This window comes from Acanthochromis polyacanthus, chromosome 16 (genome assembly GCF_021347895.1).
Source record: "Acanthochromis polyacanthus isolate Apoly-LR-REF ecotype Palm Island chromosome 16, KAUST_Apoly_ChrSc, whole genome shotgun sequence".
Taxonomy (NCBI): Eukaryota; Metazoa; Chordata; class Actinopteri; family Pomacentridae; genus Acanthochromis; species Acanthochromis polyacanthus.
Genome location: NC_067128.1, coordinates 33837148 through 33860757, shown reverse-complemented (window position 1 = coordinate 33860757; position 23610 = coordinate 33837148). Strand labels below are relative to the sequence as shown.

The window sequence follows — 23610 nt, the reverse complement described above, 5'->3', positions numbered from 1 at the left end:
AAATTATACAGAAAGCGCAAGGTTGATAAAATGTTGAGTCAACGTTTGCTTACATAGATTACATGTTTGCAAACATAGAGTCAACATTAATTAAACATTGACCTGTCAAACATTTTAATTAAACCAAAATACAACGTAGATTCAATGGTATCTTTTAAACACAAACTTCAATGTTGACAAAATGTTGTTGAATCAACGTTGATCCAACCATCAGTCTTCAACCGTAACCACAATTCAACCTTCTTAACCCTAATTCAACATTAATTTAACATCTTTTGCTATCTGGGTAAAGTGTGATTTATGGTTGAAAAGCAAACGTTGACTCAACATTTTATCAACCTTGCGCTTTCTGTATAATTTCGACGTTAGGTCTCAACATAGATTCAACATTGATTCACCCATAGTTTGCTATCTGGGTTGAGATCAAATTGGGCTGAATGTGGTCCTGAACTGCGATGAGTTTGACACCCCTGATTTAGAGAGACTTCTGCTCAGCCATTTTGGACAGTTTAATTCATCTATCTATCATCTGTACACCACTTTATCCTCTTCAGGGTACCAGGGAGGCTGGAGTGTATCTCAGCCGACTTAGGGTGAAGGGAGGGGACACCTGGACAGGTCACCAGTCTATCACAGGACTTCATAAAGAGACAATCACACTCAGTCACACCTACGGACAATTTAGAGTAACCAATTAACCTCAGCATGTTTTTGGACTGGACTGCACAAGGGCTTGGTGGTTAGCACTTTCACTTTGCAGTTAGAAGATCCCTGGTTTGTGTTGTTACATGTTCTCCCTGTGAATGCGTGGGTTTCCTCTGGGTTCCCAGGCTTCCTCCCACAGTCCAAAAACATGATAGACTGATGACCTTTCCAGGATGTCCTCTAAGTTAGCTGGATTAAGCTCCGGACGCCCACAACCCTAATGAGGAATTAACGGTGTAGAGATAATGGATGGATGGGTGTTTTTGGACTGTGGGATGCAGAAAGATCCCAGGAAGGCCAGGACACGAACCGGGGATCTTCTAACTGCAAAGCAAAAGTGTTAACCACCAATCCACTGTGCAGCCCAGTGTAATTCATTTATCAAGCAAACAGCCAAACTTAATCTCATTTCACTTCATCAGATGTGATGATTTGCTGCATTTCTCAGGTTCATCTTTTGATTCTGAGCTGATAGTCTGATCTGAGAATTATTTTGAGGCATCTGATTGGCATTTTAGACTAAATAATTTACTATTAACTGAAAAAATAGATGCATTAACGCTGCATCTCTGAGTTTAAAGATGTGTAAAGAACAGACGGCTCAAGAAGGGAATTTAATTTTCTGCCTTATTTTTGCTGAATTAATTTGATTTGAAGGGTTTCATACTGTTTTACTGCAAAATGTGATTTTTTTTGTGATCATGTTTGCTTTCGAAGTTACAGAAATGAAACATTCTAGCTGAAAACTGGGACTGTTTTTAAGAAGAAAGTTCAGTTTAATGGAGAGTTTACACGCTTGTCTGAAGCTTTCTCCTTGACATTTTTTCCTCTTCAGTTTCAAATCATTATAATCTGAGGTCATGCATACGTCATCAGCAGCGAATGAATTATTGCTTAACTGGACTGTCAGACAGTTGTTTTCCCGTGTGCTGGCCACGCGTCCCTCCTCATGCCGTTCACGTCTCCCTGCCCTCTGCTGCTTCCCTCCTGCAGGGTTCTTGTTTGTGTCTAACGAAGCGTGGCCGCCGCTGTCCTCTTTTCGCTGCAGAAGAAAGAGATACAGCTCATCTCCTCGTCCCACCTCACCCCTCCTGTCCATTCTCTGTTTGCTTGCTCTATCGCCCATTTTTCCTTAATGTTATCTGCTGTTTTTTGTGCCTTTTAATCAAGCTTTAACCACCAGGTAGACTCACACTGGCTACCAGAATATGTCCAGTTCTGGGCGTTTTTTTTTCCTTCTGTTACATTTTTACTCACCATAAGCTCCTTTTTTCCTGCATTATGAAGTCCTGCACATCTATGGAAGCAACAGAAACATAGCTAGAAGTAGGAGAAACTTCAAAATATCTTCTGTGTTATATCACACAGTAATGAAGCCATAAATCGTAAAAAGCGGAAAAAAACTCACTATTTTCTTTGATTATTTATTTTTCAAAAATTGAAAAAAATTGGAATCGACATGTATAACATTTTTTCAAGTGCTCACAGGTGCTACCAATACTGGAAAAATACAATGGTAACTCTACATGCTGTTGATTTTTTACTGTTTACAATTATAATTTCATTACACAGTGAACTTGTGTTGATTTCTGTAAGCACGGCCTGCAGTTCAGTCGAATTCAGCGGAAAACTTCTTGAATTTTTGTCACATGATTGATGATTGCAGTTTAGTCACTAATGTGTTCACTGATGCATCAAGTTATGCAGGATTTTTTTTTTTTTAAAGAATCCAGGTACTGCGTACTATTAATTTTTGGCAAATTTTTTAAACAAAACATAGAATAAAGATGAAATTTGATGAAATATCCTGCTTTTAGGATTAAATTTCCTGACAGAACGCTAAATCACTGGAGAAGTTCAATATCAGACCTGTTTTTAGAGTTTCTAGCTCTGATAACTAGCGTAATTGTTGCGTTTTCCACTTATTTTTTAATGCTAACATGCCTTTTAAACCTGCCTGTAGGTTTAGTGCCCAACACTAGCTAGTTATCTGCTGCTTCTCCTGCTGTTTACTGTTTGTTCGTGGGTCTGTGTGTGAAAGGACAGTTTGTTCCGAGATCACAGGAAGAACTTTTGTGTGTTTGGCTGAAGACGGAGCTTGATGAATGTGTGCGTTCACGTGTGTGTCAGCGCCTGCCCGAGCTGCTGACAATGCGAGAGGGGCGGTGTGGTAAACCCTCGCAGAGTGTTGTGGTATTTGCCAGGTGTCAGTGATGTTATAAATACGGTGCTGTGGCCGTCTGCACCGTGAAAACACACCATCTCAGGACCGTGTGTGTGTCCTCCTGATTTTGTCTTTATTGGTGAGCGTCTGAGGCCCTGAGTGTGTTTCTGTTTGCATGTAAGGAAGGAGTGTTCAGGTGTTGCAGCTGCAGCTTTACGACTTTCTTTACAGAGGAGCCAAAGCACGCAGACCAAACAGGTGTTCTTCTATCTGTGATACCTGTGAGTGACACATACATCACAAACATACAAAAAACAATAAAAGGTCTTTGTTTTTCCTTAAAATGTAATTTAAAGTCTTGATCAAACGTATTCTGAAGGCTAAAACTTTTAAAAATGTTAAAAAAACGTGTTAAAATCTTGATTAAATAGTAAAACTGCAAAAATTAATCAATTAGTAATACTATTTTTGATAAATATTTAATTGGCAAAGAAAAAAGTTAAAGTTTTCAGATTTTTAACCTTCTTAAATTTGAATATTTTCAGGTTTTCTTTGCACCTCTATGGCAGCAAATCAAGTATCCTTTTGGATTTTGGACCAAACAAGACATTTGAAGTCGCTAATCAACACCTTTCACCATTTAAGAAGAAAGAAGAAGTTGACTAAGAAGTTGAATAAATGCGTTAGAATCTTGATTTAATGATAAAACTGCAAAGATTAATCAATTAGTATTGCTGTTTTTGCTAAATAATTAATTAGTTTGAGTCATTTTAAAGAAAAAAAGGTAGTTTTCGGATTTTTACCTTCTTAAATTTGAATATTTTACAAATATTCAGGTTGTCTTTGCACCTATATGGCAGTAAACTGAGTATCTTTTTGGATTTTGGACCAAACAAGACATTTCAAGACGCTAATCAACACTTTTCACCATTTAACAGCCCAAACAGCTGATGAATGAATCAAAACATTATCAGCAGATTACTGGGAAATCCAACAGGGATCTTGCAAACTTTTAAAAAAAAGAGCTGCATAAACATGTTAAAATCTTGATTTACTGGTAAAACTGCAAAGATTAATCAATTATTATTGCTGTTGTTGATAAATAATTAATTGGTTGGGTCATTATAAAGAAAAAAGTTAACGTTTTCTGGTTTTTACCTTCTTACATTTGAATATTTTCAGGTTTTCTTTGCACCTCTATGGCAGCAAATCAAGTATCTTTTTGGATTTTGGACCAAGCAAGACATTTGAAGTCGCTAATCAACACTTTTCACCATTTAACAGACCAAACAGGTGATGAATGAATTGAGAAATTATCAGCAGTGAAAAATAATCATTGGTTGATGCAGGTCAGGATCCGGTTTCATAAAAGCCGTTAATGATCGCTGCTTTTCCACAGATTTATTTGCTTCTTTATTTATTCAAAAGGATCCCCATTAGCTGCTGCCAATGGCACCAGCTCGTCTTCCTGGGGTCGGAACAGACTACAGATGCCACATTTATCACAAATTGCAGGGGAAATCCAACAGGGATCTTGCAATCTTCTGCGTGGGCTGCAGGTCTAGTGTTTGTTTTGATTCGTGAAATGAAGCAAAATGATCTCGTCACAGCATGCTGACATGTGCCTCAGGTCTTCTATGGGCTGCACCTACAATATCAGAAACATTCAATGAGAAGAAAACCAAACAACTTGTTCTTTCTGAGTCCACAGAATGGAAGACCGGGTTTGCTCTTTCTGAATTTAGTTTTTGCTCTTTATTATTCAGCTGTTCATAAATAAAACAGCAGGCCAGGGACTTGTTTTCATTCTGATTTGGTGAGATAACAAACCGTGCTGTTATAGCCCCGCTTTAACGTTTATGTTTATTAGAGTTATGTTGCTGACGTCAAAGGTTTGATCAGATTTGAAGGAGAAATATGTGCCTGTTGTGTTTCAAGTGCTTAATAATCTCCAGAGTATTTCTTGGCTCATTTTCCATTTCAAACGCTTTGTCCTCCACTATCATACCCACCATCTCCTCCATGCTTCTTCTGTTTATCCCAGTACATTTATTTGGATTACAACTCGTCTTTGTTTCCTCTTTGTCTCATCGTTTTTCCGTCTTTCCGTCCCTTGTACCTGACCGACCTCTCTTCCATCTCTCCTCTGTTTCCAGACCCACTACTTTGGGCTGTGGTTCCAGGGGAAGACCCAAGCTCCGGCCCAGCGCTGGGTGGAACTCGAGAAACCCCTCAAGAAGCAGCTGGACAAGTTTGGCAATGAGCCGCTGCTCTTCTTTGGAGTCATGTTCTACGTCCCCAGTGTTTCCCGGCTGGAGCAGGAAGCCACCAGGTAAAGAGTTTCGAAACAGTCAGACTTCACGTCGTTGCTGCAGAATTACAGCTGTAAACTCTCAGCTGCTCTCTTACTGCAAAACTGTCCAAGAGAGGTGAATGCAGGGTCGTAGATGAGGAATGTTTACTTTGTTAGGAATCAGCAAGTTTACATGTTCTATGTTGCCTCAGTCCGTACGCTACCATTAAAAAGTTTGGAATCACTTACAAATGTCCTTATTTTTGAAAGAAAAGCATTTTTTTTCAGTGAAGACAAAATGAAATGAATCAGAAATCCAGTGTAGACATTGTTAATGTGGTAAATGACTATTCTAGCTGGAAACAGCTGATTTTTAATGGAATATCTCCATAGGGGTACAGAGGAACATTTCCAGCAACCATCACTCCTGTGTTCTAATGCTACATTGTGTTAGCTAATGGTGCTGAAAGGCTCACTGATGATTAGAAAACCCTTGTGCAGTTATGTTAGCACATGGATAAAGGTGTGAGTTTTCATGGAAAACAGTTTGAAACTTTTGAACGGTACTGTATGAAATACATAGAAGTTGTGGCAGTGCAGTGGACAAATTTAATATAGCAGTTACTTGCATTTGCCGGATTGGACACCGCATCTTTGACACCCCCGCTTTAAAATCTTCACCACTTCAGTTAAACATCTTCACAAAAATCGTCATTCCTCATCTGTCCGTTGGGATTGCAAAACAGTGTAGCAATGTTGTACACACGTGGACAAAATTGTTGGTACCCCTCAGTTAAAGAAGGAAAAACCCTCAATTCTCACTGAAATCACTTGAAACTCACAAAAGTAACAATAAATAAAAATTTATTGAAAATTAAATAATCAAAAACAGCCATTACTTTTGAATTGTTGATTAACATAATTATTTAAAAAAACAAACTAATGAAACAGGCCTGGACAAAAATGATGGTACCTCTATAAAAGATTGAAAACTATTTGACCAGAGTGACATGATTAACTCAGGTGTGTCATTTAATTGACATCACAGGTGTTTCCAAACTCATAATCAGTCAGTCTGCCTATTTAAAGGGAGACAAGTAGTCACCCTGCTGTTTGGTGAAAAGGTGTGTACCACACTGAACATGGACAACAGAAAGCGAAGGAGAGAATTGTCCCAGGACATCCGAAAAAAAATGATAGACAAACATCTTAAAGGTAAAGGCTATAAGACCATCTCTAAACAGCTTGAAGTTCCTGTGACAACAGTGGCTCATATTATTCAGAAGTTCAAGACCCACGGGACAGTAGCCAACCTCCCTGGACGTGGCCGCAAGAGGAAAATTGATGACAAATTGAAGAGACGGATCGTTGGAATTGTATCCAAAGAGCCCAGAGCAACCTCCAAAGAAATTAAAGGTGAACTCCAAGGCCAAGGTACATCAGTGTCAGATCGCACCATTCGTCGTTGTTTGAGCCAAAGTGGACTTCATGGGAGACGACCAAGGAGGACACCACTGCTGAAAAAAACTCATAAAAAAGCCAGACTGGAATTTGCAAAAATGCATGTTGACAAGCCACAAAGCTTCTGGGAGAATGTCCTTTGGACAGATGAGACCAAACTGGAGCTTTTTGGTAAGGCACATCAACTCTATGTTCATAGACTCAAAAACCAAGCATACGAAGAAAAGAACACTGTCCCTACGGTGAAACATGGAGGAGGCTCAGTAATGTTTTGGGGCTGCGTTGCTGCATTTGGCACAGGGTGTCTTGAAAGTGTGCAAGGTACGATGAAATCTGAAGACTATCAAGGCATTCTGGAGAGAAATGTGCTGCCTAGTGTCAGAAAGCTTGGTCTCAGTCGCAGGTCATGGGTCTTCCAACAGGACAACCATCCAAAACACACAGCCAAAAACACCCAAGAATGGCTGAGAGAAAAGCGTTGGACTATTCTAAAGTGGCCTTCTATGAGCCCAGATCTGAATCCCATTGAACATATGTGGAAGGAGCTGAAACATGCCATTTGGAGAAGACACCCATCAAACCTGAGACAACTGGAGCTGTTTGCTCATGAGGAGTGGGCCAAAATACCTGTTGACAGCTGCAGAACGCTCATTGACAAATACAGAAATGGTTTAATTGCAGTGATTGCCTCAAAAGGTTGTGCAACAAAATATTAAGTTATGGGTACCATCATTTTTGTCCAGCCCTATTTCATTAGTTTGTTTTTTTAAATAATTATGTATATCAACAATTCAAAAGTGATGGCTGATTTTGATTATTTAATTTTCAATAAATTTTTATTTATTGTTACTTTTGTGAGTTTCAAGTGATTTCAGTAAGAATTGTGGGTTTTTCCTTCTTTAACTGAGGGGTACCAACAATTTTGTCCACGTGTGTACGTGACTGTGATGATTACTTAGAGAGCTGACTAGTATGGGTTTAGTGTGTGTCACTCTGTTTGAACTACCGAACTACGTGCAACAAAAGACAGTGTCATGATAAAAGGTACCAGTTTGTACACTGTATGTTTGACAACCGTACTATAGATGTTTCACTATGTACATTTAATTTGTTTCCATCATTGTCTCTTATATGCTCTGTGGAAACACAACCTGCAGTTCAGCCGAGTTCAGTTTAAAATTTCTAGAATTTTTGTCTCATGACTGACTGTTGCAATTGAGTCAGTCATGGCGTCTTTGTTGTGACGTTGACTGCTGGATTTTTTCGGATTTTGGCAAAATTTTGAAAAGGTTGAATGTCCCAATTTTTTGCTGAGATTTGGTCGCTTTTTCCAGTGAAACCAGAACTCACATTTGAATAGCTGAAGTTGATTCTGCTTGTTTTTGTAGTTGGTTTCCTGTTATGAAGGATATAAATTAGGTGATTTTCTACAAATTAGGACTGGAACTTTAACTCATTCATTTTGATTAATTTATTAAAGAAGAAATAATAAGGTAAAAAAAATAGCGCATTTAATCACACCTTGCTCAGTTCATGGTAGCACTGATGAACACTCCAACCCAGTACTCTGTTTGCAGTCACGAAGAAGATGCACGGTGAATCAGTGCACAAAAAGCTTTGGTGAACTCTGACTGAAGACGAGTCCGCATTGAGTTTGTTGGGCGGAAAGTTTTCTTTTAAAAATTTGGCAGCTTGAATGAAAGTGTGGTTGTGTGTAAATTTCTTATCACCACAGCACTTCAAGCTGACGGTATCACCTCAATGCAAAACATGTTGCTGTTAGCACCAGAGCTAACGTTAGCTTAGTGTTAGCTACGACAGTCCTGGTACCAGCGAACGGTGCACCCATCCCAAAATAGTCCACTTTTCAAGACATTGAAAGTATTTGAGTTTACAAAATGTTAAAATGGTGAATATAATCGCTGTAATTTCATGTTGAACTTGCAGTAATCTGTGAATGGAGTAGACAGATGAAAAATGCAGATAAATATAAATGAAGCAAACATTTTTGTTGTTTAAATTCACGTACAAAAGGGGTCCTCGAGTTACATCTGAATTCCATTTCTATGGTGTGACGTAACACGTTTTTCGCTGCAAGTTAGAACTCACATATGTACATAGGTGCCTATGTCGCTCATCTAGCACAATCCAATGTGGCGTACAACCGGTAAATGTAAAGAAAGTTGTCTTCCTCTTATAGCGCTGCTTGACGACGTATTTGTCCGCTCCGCTTGCCAATTAGTTCCCGCATGAAATTTGTTTTAACGTCGCAAACGTCGTGCATCAGAATGATGGAACAAGACTTTTTAATAAAATTACGGGAGATGGCAACGTAAATGTGAAACGCCGTAAGTTGAGGACGTCGTAAACCGAGGACCTGGTGTATATGTCTGTTTATTGATGCTGTCAACCAAAATTTATTTGAATTGAAAAACTTTTCTTATTGTGTCAAAACTCACTATTAATGCAATGAATGAATCACAAATCCCGTAATTAATTAGATTCATTCTTTTAATCGTGTCCCGCCACTACTAAAAACACATAAAATGCATTTCAAAAGAGGACTAAAGGGTTAAAGGAGGGTTACGCTCCCGCTGACATGCTGCATAACGTAACACCTAAACTGCAACCTTTTGTGATTTTCTAATTGCGTCGCGTCAAATCGCCATCGTTGGTACCTAATTGACGCGATGAACAGCAGCCATTCTTCCCTCGTTCCCCAGTGTGTGTCCAAACAGGTCTGGAGTGTTAGGAGTGTGAATGGGCGGCTGTGGAGGGGACATGCAGGGGTCAGCGTGCAGCGGACGCTCTGCCGTCTCCGATTCCTTCTCACACTCTGCAGGTCTGCCTCACACCGAGCCGCTGAATTCGTGGCTGGATGTGGGAAAGGTCGACTGCAGGTCACGGCTCGGTGTTTTGATGCCGGAGTCGTGTGTCATCGCGTTAACCGTTTAGCCTGCTGAATTTCCTTGATATTTCTGAGAGGCAGGACCAGGCACGAATTCAACTGAAAGCGCTGCATTTAGGAGATCTAGACAGAGTGTGTGTCTGCAGCTTTGTTATCCAGAAGCCAGGATCTGCTCTGGTAAAAGGATGGTATTCCAGGAATCCCCTGCGGGCTTTCATGGTGTGTGTGTGTGTGTGTGTGTGTGTGTGTGTGTGTGTGTGTGTGTGTGTGTGTGTGTGTGTGTGTGTGTGTGTGTGTGTGTGTGTGTGTGTATACGGGGGTTATGGGGTTGGAGGGGGTTATGATGGGGGCTTAGGGGCAATTTAGGAAACAATGGTCTTCTCTTTTTCTCAAGCCCCCCTCTCTTCTTCTAAAAATCCCTGTACACGGTGTCACCCTTTTTATCATCTCCACATCTTTAGTCCCACATTTTCACTCCCGGCGTCGCTTCGTCCTCCTCGTCTTTCTTCTTCTGCTTCTTCTGTTCGGCAGGAATGTTGGCAGGGCCGTCTGGCGTAGGAGGCGGACCACACATTCCTCCCAGCAGAAGTGCTGGGGGTGAAACAGGGGGTTGGGGGACGTCTGGTTTACAAAACATATGCACACACTCGCACACCTCCTCGCACACTCCCCCCTCCAAGAATCTCCAGCTGCAGCCCTGTCAGAGCGGCTACAATGCTCCACATTGTAGGAACGTACGCGCTCCCCGAGGCAAACTTCTTCTGAGAGCCCCGTTCCTCTTTTTCTTTTTTGTTTGTAAGTTAAAAACAATCTCCATGACTTTTTTCTCTTTGAAGAAGAAGTTCAAAACATAGGGCTGCACAGTGGTGGTTAGCACTGTCGCCTTGCACCTAGAAGATCCCTGGTTCGCGTCCCGGCCTTCTGGGATCTTCCTGCGTGGAGTTTGCATGTTCTCCCTGTGCATGCGTGGGTTTTCTCTGGCTTCCTCCCACAGTCCAGAAACATGCTGAGGTTAATTGATGACTCTAAATTGTCCGTAGGTGTGATTGTTTGTCTGTACATGTAGCCCTATGATAGTCTGTTACCTGTCCAGGTGTTCCCTGCCTTCACCTTCAGTCAGCTGGGATAGACTCCAGCCCCTCGTGACCCTAACGAAGATTGAGCGGTTTATAGACCAGGGTCACTAACTGGCAGACCGTGGTCTGGATCCAGACCCAGACACTGTCTATACAGACCCGGACCTGTCATCAGTAAATTGGGATTTTAAATTTGACGGGCGCTCCTATTTTAAGGAGAGTGATATAAGACAGGATTTTTTTTTTTAATTGTTAAATTTTTTGCCTTTTTTGAGATTTAGGTATTGTTACAGATGTATATAAGTTGGTTCAGTTTGTTCAGTCATTATTTTTTCCAAGTTCTGCACTTTATTTTAAGATGTACAGTTACATCAAAAGTTATTTGTTAATAAATGTTGTCACAATGTTTTTTAATCGTACTGATTTGATTTGACGGTCAGTTATTGATTATATACAGACGCTAATAAAACTACTAGGTTACATCAACATTTATCACACTAATTCAAGTTAAACATCATGATGTTCTGGACCTTTGCTTTAATACATTTTCTCTGACTGGACCTGTTTGAATTTTATTTGAATACCCTTGGCATAGATAGTGGATGAATGAAAGTTCACAACATTTTTATCACCCATTACCGCTAATCATAGGCTTTACTAAATCTCCCTCTTGTGAGCTGTCAGCGCTTTCCTTTGAGAGGATGTGAATGAACGCACTTTAAAATGCAGACAATTTATCATCTGGAGTTTTGATCAGAGGCAGATCCAGTGAAGTGGATCTTTTTTTTTCTACACACCTGGCCTAAAGAAAAAAAGGGGGGAGGGAGGCAGATAAAAGGTGACAGAGGTAAAGAGGGAGACAAGTGAGGGCAGGGAAAGTAAAAGTTTGGCAGCAACACTCGGCTTTTGGGTTTTTACCTTGTTATTTATGTGGTTTGCTGCCCGCATGTGATTTTTTTTTTTCCTGGAACTTATACATATTTATGTGTCCGCATCGAAAAGCCTGTTTATACTTGTGTGTGAAAACAGAGATTTAGTGGGTTTTGGGATGTGTTGTTTTATTTCTCTTTGTCGTTTTATTTCTCTTTTTCTGGTCATTTTATGTAATTTTATGTCTCTTTTTATCGTTTTGTGTCTCTTTGTTGCCAATTTGTGTTGCTTTGTATCTTTTTCTTGCTGTTTCGTCTCTTTTTTTGTGATTTTGTCTCTTTTTTGGTCATTTTGTTTCTCTTTCTCGCTACTTTTTGTCTTTTTCTTGTCATGTCTTGTCACCGTTTATACCGTTTTTGTCATTTTGTGTCTCTTTTTTCTTATTGTAGTTTTGATCTATATTTATCCATGTTTCTGACACTAAAATATCCTTCGTGAGTCATGAAGCAGGGAACCGGAGAGGGGACGGTGGGGAGGAAATCAGTTCAAGGGGTTTTGGTTTACTTTGTCGCTTTCGTTGTCTCTGCACCAAACCAATGTTGAACAAAGCTACTGAAAAAAAAATTAACCTTCTTAACCCCAAAAACCTGCTGGCGGGTTTGAAAAACACGTCTTTATAAAATCACCTCATTTTATCACAGTAAAAATGTGTGAAACCAGAAAGAATTGTCAGATTTCTAACTTTCCCACAGTCCTTGAACTACTCATCTATGATGTGCCATTTGGTTGGGAGAGCAAATCTTGGTTTTGAATGATGACATTTCTTCAAAACCATTTTGTTCTTCACGGCGTTTGAATAATTTGCCAAAAATGAACCATGTCCAATAGCTAGATTCTGTAAAAAACAAATAATTCGGCTCTTTGTGACGTAACTGGGGATCCGTGAGTGACTCAGCTGCGACCAATAGTCATGTGATAAAAATTCAGGGACTTTTTGGCTGTGTTTAGATGCAGAAAGTGTGGAAGCCAATTAAAAATCAGTAGTAGAAAGTAGTCAAATATTTGTCGTACACTACAGGCCAAATGTTTGGAAACAAGATGACATTTGTACAGAAAAAGATCACACTTTCATTGGTGCAACAAAATAGACATGATTATTATTTATATTTTTTTACTGTCAGAGTAATGTGAGCTGTGTAATGTGGTCTTTGAAGCTCAGTGTTGGACTGATATGTAACCTGAGACTTCCTGTCCATCCATTCATCTCTTTCTGCTTCCACGTCGTCTCCCTCCTCCATCCAGCTGTGAAAATTAACCCGTACAGGGGGGCTAAAGTCTGCCTTTTTGTATGTTGTTTCTCATATGTTGGGTAGAGTTCTTTATATTATTTCAGGGCTGCACTGATAACTTTTGTGTTCCCTACTGAAAATTTGAAGAGCACCACTTGAAACGATGTACAGCTGGGGATATACAACCAGTAAAACGTGAAGATTTGATTTCTGTGCCTGCTTTAAATATATGACCACAAGGATATTTTTCTGCATCATGTTCTGTAAATAAAAGTTGTAATATTTACTTATATCTGACAACATTTACACTACTGTTCAAAAGTTTGGGGTCACTTAGAAGTATCCTTGTTTTTGAAAGAAAAGCTTTTTTTTCAATGAAGATGACATTAAATGAATGATAAATCCAGTGTAGACATTGTTAATGTGGTAAATGACTATTCTAGTTGCAAATGGCTGATTTTTAATGGAATATCTCCATAGGGGTACAGAGGAACATTTCCAGCAACCATCACTCCTGTGTTCTAATGCTACATTGTGTTAGCTAATGGTGCTGAAAGGCTCATTGATGATTAGAAAACCCTTGTGCAGTTATGTTAGCACATGGATAAAAGGAAAACATGGAATTGTCTGGGTGACCACTAACTTTTGAATATAACTTTTTGTAAGTAGATCTTGTCTATCTGCTCACCAAACACATCTCTCACAGGAGGTGAGATGTAGGCAGTGTGTGTGGTAGAAACCTTCTGTTCTCTGTGTGTCACTGATATGAAAGAGGTGAAAACTATACTGGAGAGAGAAAGTGAGGAACCTAAACGCAGACCTGTTGACCAGAGCGGGGCCAGCTGGCCTCAGCAGCCCCCAAGGCTAACGGCACCAGCAGCCTTGAAATCCTAGCTTGGTTCAGCTAGTTATCGCCAGCACACACACACACACACACACACACACACACACACACACACACACACACACACACACACACACACACACACACACACACACACACACACACACACACACACACACACACACACACAGCTGTACTCTGTTGTGCCCCTTGCTGATTCAACATATTTCAAAGTGAAATCCTCTTGCCTCCCACACAAACCGTCTGGACCCATCCCGGGGCTGAGGGGGTGGTCAGGGTCATACCACTGCAGAGGAGGTGGTGGGGGTGGAGGAGGGGTCCAGGCACATGTACACACATACCCACATTCATGCATGCATGCACATATGCTCGCAGGCTTGTTGTCCGGGCCACTTGGACATCTGGCAGCATGTCTTGGACATGCGTGGGCACATAAAGGGCTCTTTGTGCCTGTGAGGCCGCCTGGACTGCCAGCAGAGCGCTCTGCCACGGAGAATGTCACCAGAAACTCCCAGTAATGAGGCTTTACCTCACATTTTAGTTTGTGTTTTCACCTGCTATTACAGCACCGTGATGTCATTCTGACGTACGTGCCAGGTGTGTGCTGCAATAAGGACGTCTTTGTGCACAAATACGTGCAGGCATGCAAGTCAGGACTGTAACACATTCAAGTCTTACGAATGCTTTAACCCTCCTGTTAGGTTTGTTTCTCAGGAACAGCAGTGATGTTCCAGGGCATGTTTTATTATCCTAATAATGTCAGAAACCAAAAGCTTCCAACAAACATTGTTTATGTCTCATTATGAACACCATTAATAATAATATTTAGTGTAATTATCTCACAGATCATGATTCAATGAAGATAATTCACTTATTTTTCATTAAAAATGCATCTCAAAACTATTTAACTTATGTTCAACATAATCCCCTGGGCAACCTTGATGACCCTCTGGAGCACTTTCCTGTGTGAAGATATTGTGGAGTGATGGTGTCCTTAGCAGCAAATGAAGTCCTATCTGTGTGTGTTGTACAGTAATCTGAGTTTCTCTGTTCTGTTTTGGTAGCTGTTACGGATGCGTGCGCACGTGAGTCCCTCCCCTTAAAACTGCTGGCCTCCATGCATTTATAAACAGACTGATTGTGACCTCCCACATTGCATTGCCAAAGTGCAGTTAGGGTTAGCGCCCCCCAGAAAACTAAGAATTTAAAAAAGCAAAGTATTTTATTAGAGTTATTTACCTGTTTCATCCACACTCATTGCATTTCAGCTCAGTACAAGAATCTCTACTGTTGTTTTGCTGCTTTATTCTGCTTCATGTGTGCTTGTTTCACCGTGATGCTTTGTGTGTCTCCAACATTTGGTTATTTATAGACTTTTGGACCTACAACACAATTTAAAATAGAACTTTGAATGGTTTAATAATGGTTATCTGTGTAAATGAGTTTGCAATGTAAGGTAGTACCTCACTTTGCAGCCATTTCAAATCACAGCCTGCAAAATATTACCATGTTTAATTGTTTTTAAACACTAAGACGGAACCTGAAACTGATCTCTGAACTGATGAATGAATCTTCCTGGAATTAAATCCTTCAGTGTGCAGCATGCAGTCTTTATATGCTGTTGGGAACATTACATCGACTTTCCTTGTGCTTGTCAGTGTTGTTTATAGCTTTGATGCATCATTCAGAGTTTTGTGTTATAGTTAGCTAAACTTTAATGTGCACTGAGGCAGAGTTTTTAGGGGTTTCAGACCAAATCACTGACATTCTAAATCTTCACACAAAAGTAAATAAATCTGAAGTAGTCATACGTCCAGTCAAGCGTGCAGTTTTATAAACTCATTATCTTTAGCAAAAAATGTTAAAAATGATATGAGAAGTGAGCCAACATGAAAAAAGAAAATGTTTTTCAGGAAAATCTCATTTCTCAGTAATAGATGTGACTGAGCCGGTTCTAAACATGCTGTGGTTCACAGGTATGTCTAGACATCTTTGAGACTGAAATATGCGCACAGATCTGGGCACGGTAATATTTTTTAACTACACTAGCACAATTAATAAAAAAGCAGATGTTCTCCTATCAGGCTGCACAGTGGAGAGGTGGTTAGCACCGTCACCTTGCAGCTGGAAGATCCTCAGTTTGTGTCCCGGACTTCCCAGGATCTTTCTGCATGGAGTTTCCATGTTCTCTCTGTGCATGCATGGGTTTTCTCTGGGTTCTCCAGCTTCCTCCCACAGTCCAAAAACATGCTGAGGTTAATTGGTGATTCTAAATTGTCATAGTGTGTTTGTCTGTATATGTAGCCCTGTGATAGACTGTTACCTGTCCAGGTGTCCCCTGACTTCACCCAAAGTAAGCTGGGATAGACTCTAACCCCCCACGACCCTAGTGAGGATAAAGTGGTTTATACATAATGGATGTATGGATGATTTGGCCTCATGTAAGTGGGCCATGCTACTGACTTCAGCCATGTAACAGTGCAAACAAAATGACATGGGTTATAGGGTTAACAGGACATAAAAGCATGTCTTTCAACACAAAATCAGGGCAATTATTTATATTTTTGTCGTAAAGGGCTGTCAGTTTTTTTTAACCTGTAGATAAACACAACTTGCTAAAAGAGGTCATAGATAGACAGAGGTTTGTTTTATGGGTCAAAAGTCAGAAATGTTGGAAACCACTGCCCTATAAGATGTGATTGTGGCTGTTCTGTGTAACGCGGACTCTCCCACGAGGACGACTTTTACTGCCTCTTACTGTCACGCTTTCACTTGCTCAAAGTTATTTCAACAGTTTACTGTCCGCCTCTCCACCGCTGGCCTCGCAACTGTATAAACACCATCATGTCGTTACCATTGAACCTCAGAATGAGAACCGACCGCTGTCGACCTCAACATTTCCCCAGACCCCATACGGAGATTGCTGGGAAAACATGGAGAGTTTGTGAAAACAAAGTCCACAATCATTTGAAGTTTTTTTTTGTTTTTTTACATTTTTTTTGTTTCCCATGAGGCTCCTCCCCCTCCTCCTTCCAGACCGCATCAGGCCCCGCCCCCTCGCTGCAGCCTCGGCGGTTGGGGTTGGCTAATTAGAGGGTTGCCACGGGAACGGAATGGCAGCTAAGCCAACGGGTGTAATGACAGGGTGAGGGAGGAGGGCGGGGTCAGATTATAGGCCCGGGAGTACGCTGAGGGGAGCTCAAAAAAGAAAAGGAACATGAAGAAGTGGTGGAGAGAATGTGTGTGTGTGGGGGGGGGGGGGTATGAAACATGAAAGGAGGTGATGGAGGGCATGAAGCTGAAACTTTAGGCGGTAAATAAAGAGGATGGGCGAGAGCAGGTTCTACAAATGGCATAAAAGTGGAAGAAAACTTCAACTTTAGTGTATTTTTGAGCTTGTGTTTAAGAGGAGGAGTTGGGGAATGACTAAGCATGCAGCTCAGTATGCAGCTCAGTGGTTTCCACATAGATGTTTGGTTACTCTGGCATGAACCCTCCTTCTGGCTGTGTGCATTAGCTTGTGTGGACGTCAGAAAAAGGTGTCTCACAGCTCACATTGGAAAGACTGGGCCTGCGGTCGCCATGGCAGCAAACAGGAAACGGTGTGCGGACTTTTTCTGCAGCTGAGCCCGGTCACCCTGACAGTTCCCCTCTTTCCTCCTGTGTGGCCGCTCCATTCTTCAGAAGACAAACATCCCGCTGGACCACGGCTAAAAGTGGACAAAAGGAGCTCAGAAAAACTTTCGGCGTATTTCGGCCTCTCGGTTTCGGGACTTTCACCACATTTTGTGAAGGCTGCAACAATCTGAGCAGTGTCATCATATCAGCTTACACTTGGCAAAACCATAACTGCCCCAAACCGCAGCGAAATGAGTCCCAGTTCGCCTCACATTCGCACAGCAATTATAATGCTCCTCTTTTGTCCAGCTTGTGTTGATTCTACCTAAGATTAAACCCAGTCCTCGGCGCGTCAGCTCTGTCTAACATGCTCTCTGCTGGCTGCAAATTTACAGACCAATAAAATCAGAATGTTTAGCCCCTACTGGTATACATTTGGCATTCCGCTCAAGTCAAAAATGACTCACTGGTATTTCAAATAGAGGTGATTCACTCATTCCTCACTTCTGCAACAGGCTTCTCTGGCATTGTTTTAGCCAGCTAATGCTGCTGCCAGCACTGTCTTGACGCAGACTTTCTGTAGCACAGAACAGAAGCGGACCTGAACGTCTCTCAGAAGATGTTTGCAGTCTTTCAGCTGCAAATGTGCAACTTACTTCCTGTGGATTGTTGTGTCAAACTGGAACCCATCGTGTTTTCCATCTCGATTTTACATAAATGGTGTTCGGAGACAGTGTTGGAAAAATACCACCAACCAAACTCTGGTGAGGAAGCTAATAACAGGGACGGTGCTGCCACCCACTTAGTCATACTTTTGGTGCAGTTTAGCTGCAAGAAAGAATGCAGCCATGAAGGCGGCTACATAAGACTATGAGCTACATTTACACTACCGTTCGAAAAGTTTGGGGTCACCCAGACAATTTCATGTTTTCCATAAAAACCCACACTTTTATCCATGTGCTAACATAACTGCACAAGGGTTTTCTAATCATCAATGAGCCTTTCAACACCATTAGCTAACACAATGTAGCATTAGAACACAGGAGTGATGGTTGCTGGAAATGTTCCTCTGTACCCCTATGGAGATATTCCATTAAAAATCAGCCGTTTCCAGCTAGAATAGTCATTTACCACATTAACGATGTCTAGACTGGATTCTCTTCATTGAAAAAAATGTATTTTCTTTCAAAAATAAGGACATTTGTAAGTGACCCCAAACTTTTGAACGGTAGTGTAACATTTAAACCGCCTGCCTAACATTGTGTAGGTCCCCCCTCATGCTTGGACCCATCATGACTTGGACACCGGACCTCTGGAGGTGTATTGTGGTGTCTGGTGCTGGACCTTTGGCAGCCAATCCTTTGGGTCGTGTGGGTTGTGGAGTGGGGCCTCCATGGATCAGGCCACTTCAGATGCTCCATCATATTGGGATCTGAGGAGTTTGGAGGCTGGGTTAACATATTGGGCTTTGGTATGGAGCTACGTAGCTTCCAATGAAGCATCTGTGGGATGTGCTGGACGAACAGGTTCGATCCATGGAGGCCCCACCTTACAGCTTCTGGGACTTAAAGGATCTGCCTTTAACATCTTGGTGTCTGATACCACAGCACACCTTCAGGGGTCTAATGGAGTCCATGTCTCAACAGGTCAGGGCTGTTTAGGCAGCAAAAGGGGGACCAACACAATATTAGGCAGGCGGTCATAATGTTATGCCTAATTGATGTGCTTTGTTGCTTTACACCATCAGCAGTGACCGAGAGACGTAAAGTGTTTGTCATTACTTTTACTTCAAAGATCTCATACATTTATCTCTACCTTCCTCCCCTGTTTCCTCTGCAGGTACCAGTATTACCTGCAGGTGAAGAAGGAGGTGTTGGATGGACGTCTGCACTGCGCCGTGGAGCAGGGGATCAGACTAGCTGGCCTAGCAGTACAAGGTAAGACGCACACACGAACAAACATCTCATGTGAATAATCTCGCAGACAGACAGGGAGAAGCAGTGAGCACAAACTCACACTTTCTCAGGTCATCTTGACTTCGCTGCCTTATATGGCTGCATACCGCAGGGAGAACCCAGTCCACTTGAGTTCCTATGGTATCAGTGCTAACACACACACAGCCTCAGTCCATCTTCTCGCTCTTGTTCCTGGGTGCCGTCTGTGTCCCAGAGGGAATGTAAACACACAGCTTATCACCAGCTCCAAGGCTGGGCTCAGCAGCATCAGGAAGACTCTTATCTGTCAGGAGGCAAGGATCCTCCGCCGGGCCTCCTTTTGTCCCACAACGGCACTTAGGTAGCACAATCTGGGACACTGAGTACGGTGCGGAGACGCTGTGCAGGTGGGGAGACTGTCGCTTTACTGTATACATTATTTTATGTAATACTTAGCAGTAAAGTACACAATTTCCTGCGAGGTTTATACCAAATGACAGTGGAAAAAATCGGGAATTGGCTAGTTTTTTAACCCTCTGAGCCCCAGTGTGGGCCTGAAAAATGCCACAGTTACACTATTTAGTTATAAAAACAGAAAGTAATATCAGATTTTTAACTTCCTAATGAATTTTGGACTGCTGATCTGTGACATGTCAGGAAATGCATCCAGTTCTATGCTTACGTTTGAGATATTTTACTAAAGTCACTGTATTTTACATGACTCGTTTAAAAAAACAAAACAAAAATAGATTATTTGACCTAACCAGATTCTGGTAAAAACTAAAAATTATGAGCTCCTTTACACAACCAGGAATCCATCAGTGACTCGGCTTCGATTAACAGTCAAGTGAAAAAAATTCTGGGACTTTTCAGATGAACTGCAGGCTGCAGATAGGAGACAAGTATGAAAGCACACGAAAATGTTAGCAGTAAAATATAGTCTGTAGTCGCCCTTTTCTGTGGGAACTTGGAAAAATGTTGTACATGTTGAATCCACTTTTTCAGTTCCTATGAAATATATAGTTACAAAAATGTATGTTTCTTATTATTTATGGCGTCATCATTGTTCCAACCATAAATAATAATTCATCAGTTTTGTATGGAGCTGCAGTATTTTGTATTGCAATCATAAATAAGCCAACAATAAGGAAAAATGCAAAACAACAACAACCAGAAACTGCATTGGGTTTGGAGGAGTAAAGATTGTACACAAAATGAAGGGGAAAAAATAATAAATTTTACCCCCTAATGTGGCATCTGTGCCAGTTTCCTCCACATAAATATCATATAACACTTTCAAACTTCAAAATAAGTCAAGTTTTAGCTACTTACTAATTTTAATGGTCAGTCTGGATATCAAAATCTGTTATTTATAACAAGGAAAACTTGTTTATGTTGTTAACTTGTGGTAAGTTTCTGCTCAAAGTGCTCAAACTCTTTCTCTTGATAATATAATATTAGTAAGGTCTCAACCTCTCTGTGATGAGATGATTTATGCTGTGATTCAGTGCTATTTAAACAAAATGTAAAAAATATCTCCAAATGTTTCCAAATTGCTGTTTGGAATGGCTGTGATAATCCTGATATTTCACACCAATTTCTTCAGAAATTATAGTAATAATAACTGATATAATAATTACACTCAACAAAAATACAAACACAACACTTTTGTTTTTACTCCCATTTTTTATGAGATGAACTCAAAGATCTAAAACTTTTTCCACATACACAATATCACCATTTCTCTCAAATATTGTTGCAAGTGCTCACATTCGATGGTGTCTGGCATGTTGGAGAGGTGTTCTCTTCACGGATGAATCCCGGTTTACACTGTTCAGGCACCAACATTCCACAGGCCACAATCGGCAACCCCTCCCCCCAATAAAACCAAACTGCACCTTTCAGAGTGTCCTTTTATTGTGGGCAGTCTAAGGCACACCTGTGCTCTAATCATGGTGTCTCATCAGCATCTTGATATGGCACACCTGTGAGGTGGGATGGATTATCTCAGCAAAGGAGAAGTGCTCACTATCACAGATTTAGACAGATTTGTGAACAATATTTGAGAGAAATGGGGATATTGTGTACTTGGAAAAAGTTTTAGATCTCATCTCATTAAAAATGGCAGCAAAAACAAAAGTGTTGCGTTTGTATTTTTGTTGAGTGTATTATTCTGTAAATCATAGTTGGACTAAATGGGCAGCTAAAGTCCTTTAGATGAAGTCCAACAGGAGCATATTCCAAAAAAATAACAAATAGAATGTCAATTTATAATGCAAAGGTTGTCGTTATTTTTTATTGCGCTTTTGTTTATACAGGTAAACTCATTAAGATACGGGCTCTCATTCTCAAGACAGACCTGTCCTCAAATAACATAATGAAACTAGAAAAGCTCTCAGAGAGTGCAGTCCTCCTCCAAGGCTGCTCATTCCCTCATATGTCAGAAATGCAGCATTTGTTTATTAGTTTTTGATGATCAGAAATCACAGCAACATAGAATGTGGCCATTTAATATAGATGCACCCACAAACAAAATGACCTTGCATTGAACACAGGCGTGTTATGCATGTGTGTGTTATGCATGTGTGTGTTATGCACGGATACTGAATCACATGATCTAAATATGTAGCAGGCAGCGGGAATTGATGGGACTCAGAAACACCCCCACAATTTAATCAGTTGTTTCTTGTATCATTTCTGACAGATCAGTCCTGATAAGTCCTCAGTGGTGGATTTGTAGTAGAATCACAATCATGTGATCGTCAGCTGGCAGCTGATGTAGTGTTCACTTGTTGTCATGGTTACAGTGATGTCGAGCCGCTAACAGAAATCTTTAACAAATCCGTGGATCCAGACTATAAGCTGCATCATTGCCAAAATATAATCACTTGGTCCTTGTGACATTTCTGACCTTCCCTGAAAATTTCATCCAAATCCATTTGTCAGTTTTTGAGTAATGTTGCTAATAGACAGACAGACAGACAAACGATTATCACATACTCCGTTCCTTAGCAGAGTAACAACATTGAGTTTTAAGTGATTATTACTTCAAATGCAGTATAAAAACACTACATTAAATAAAGTGTTGCACTGATACAAGTGACAGTGAGCTACGTCATTTTTTTGTCTAAATGATCTTAAATGTTTGTCATTTCTAGCCGACTTTGGAGACTTCACTCAGTTCCGCTCTCAGGACTTCCTCAGGGAGTACGTTCTCTTCCCAGTGGTGAGTCTTTAAGCCTTCCCTGCTCAGATACGAGTTGACTTTGTGTGTCTGCATGTATGTGCTGCCTGAAGGCACACATTCTTCTGTCATCTGCGATCCTCCTCCCTCTGCATACCCGACTGACAGGCAGAAAACACAACGAACAGGGAAGAATCGTGAGCTGAGATTAACATCAAGTGGATGCCAAATATATCAGCTTAAAAAGCACTTTGCCTGTCATTAATCCTCCATTAATCACCTGATACTCGTCTTTCCATGTTTTGGTAGTTTCCTCCTTCATCTCTTTTTTTAAAATGTTTTTTTTTCTCCCTCTTTTTTTGTCTTTTCTCAGAACTGGCCTAATGTAGACGAGGTGCTGGAAGATTGGACCCAGAAGGTCGCTGAGGAGCACAAGAGTCACTGGTACTGTCGGCTACATTGTGTACCGTTTGTATATACTCTCACTGACTGCTTTATTAGGTACACCTTGCTAGTAAAAGGTTGGACCCCCTTTTGCCTTCAGAACTGCTTTAATTCTTTGTGGCAGCCGTGTGATTGGCTGATTAGCTATTTGTGTTAACAAGCAGTTGAACAGGTGTACCTAATAAAGTGGCCGGTGAGTGTACGTGCAACAAGATTAAGAAAAAGACCGAAAAGAGACAAAAGATCTCTAATATCTGCTTCTGTGTCCGTCTTTGGTCTCCAGTCGAATGCAGCCGGCTGAAGCAGAGCTGCTGTACATCAAGGAGGTAGAAAAACTGGACGGCTTTGGCCAGGAGAGCTTTGCTGCTAAGGTACGACACACAAGGGTTTCCATGAGGTTCAAGATTTCCCTCAGGAGTCTGAGGGACCCCCAGAGGAAATGTTTTGGCTGTAAAAGCTCAAATGTGACTTCTGACACATTCTAAAACCACTTTCCCATCACACCCACCAAACTGCACAGCTGTTTGCAGGACATTTTCATTTCCTCATTTCACCGTACGTTTCTGCTCGAGTCATTTTTAAACTTTGTTTTGCATTTTGTACTTCAGCTGTTTCTATATTTCTTATTTTTCACCTGACTTACTGGATATTTCTGCTTATTCTGCTCACTGCTTCTGTTCGATACTGTAACTGTAACCGAATTTCCTTTTGGGGATTAATAAAGTATTTCTATTCTTTTCTATTCTATTCTATTCTATTCTATTAATATTATTCTATTCTATTCTATTAAAGTGTATTC

General features: G+C 40.9%; 1 protein-coding gene across 2 annotated transcripts in view; it reads left to right on the top strand.

Moving 5' to 3' along the window:
* LOC110951761 (protein tyrosine phosphatase non-receptor type 14) overlaps positions 1-23610 on the top strand; it is a 69026-nt gene that overhangs the window by 22102 nt on the left and 23314 nt on the right. For both annotated transcript variants that reach the window (XM_051960959.1, XM_051960958.1), the window contains exons 3-7: positions 5026-5201; positions 19089-19186; positions 22342-22409; positions 22741-22811; positions 23095-23182. In XM_051960959.1, the coding sequence (XP_051816919.1) occupies positions 5026-5201; positions 19089-19186; positions 22342-22409; positions 22741-22811; positions 23095-23182 (501 nt within the window). The remainder of the gene's footprint in view (positions 1-5025; positions 5202-19088; positions 19187-22341; positions 22410-22740; positions 22812-23094; positions 23183-23610) is intronic.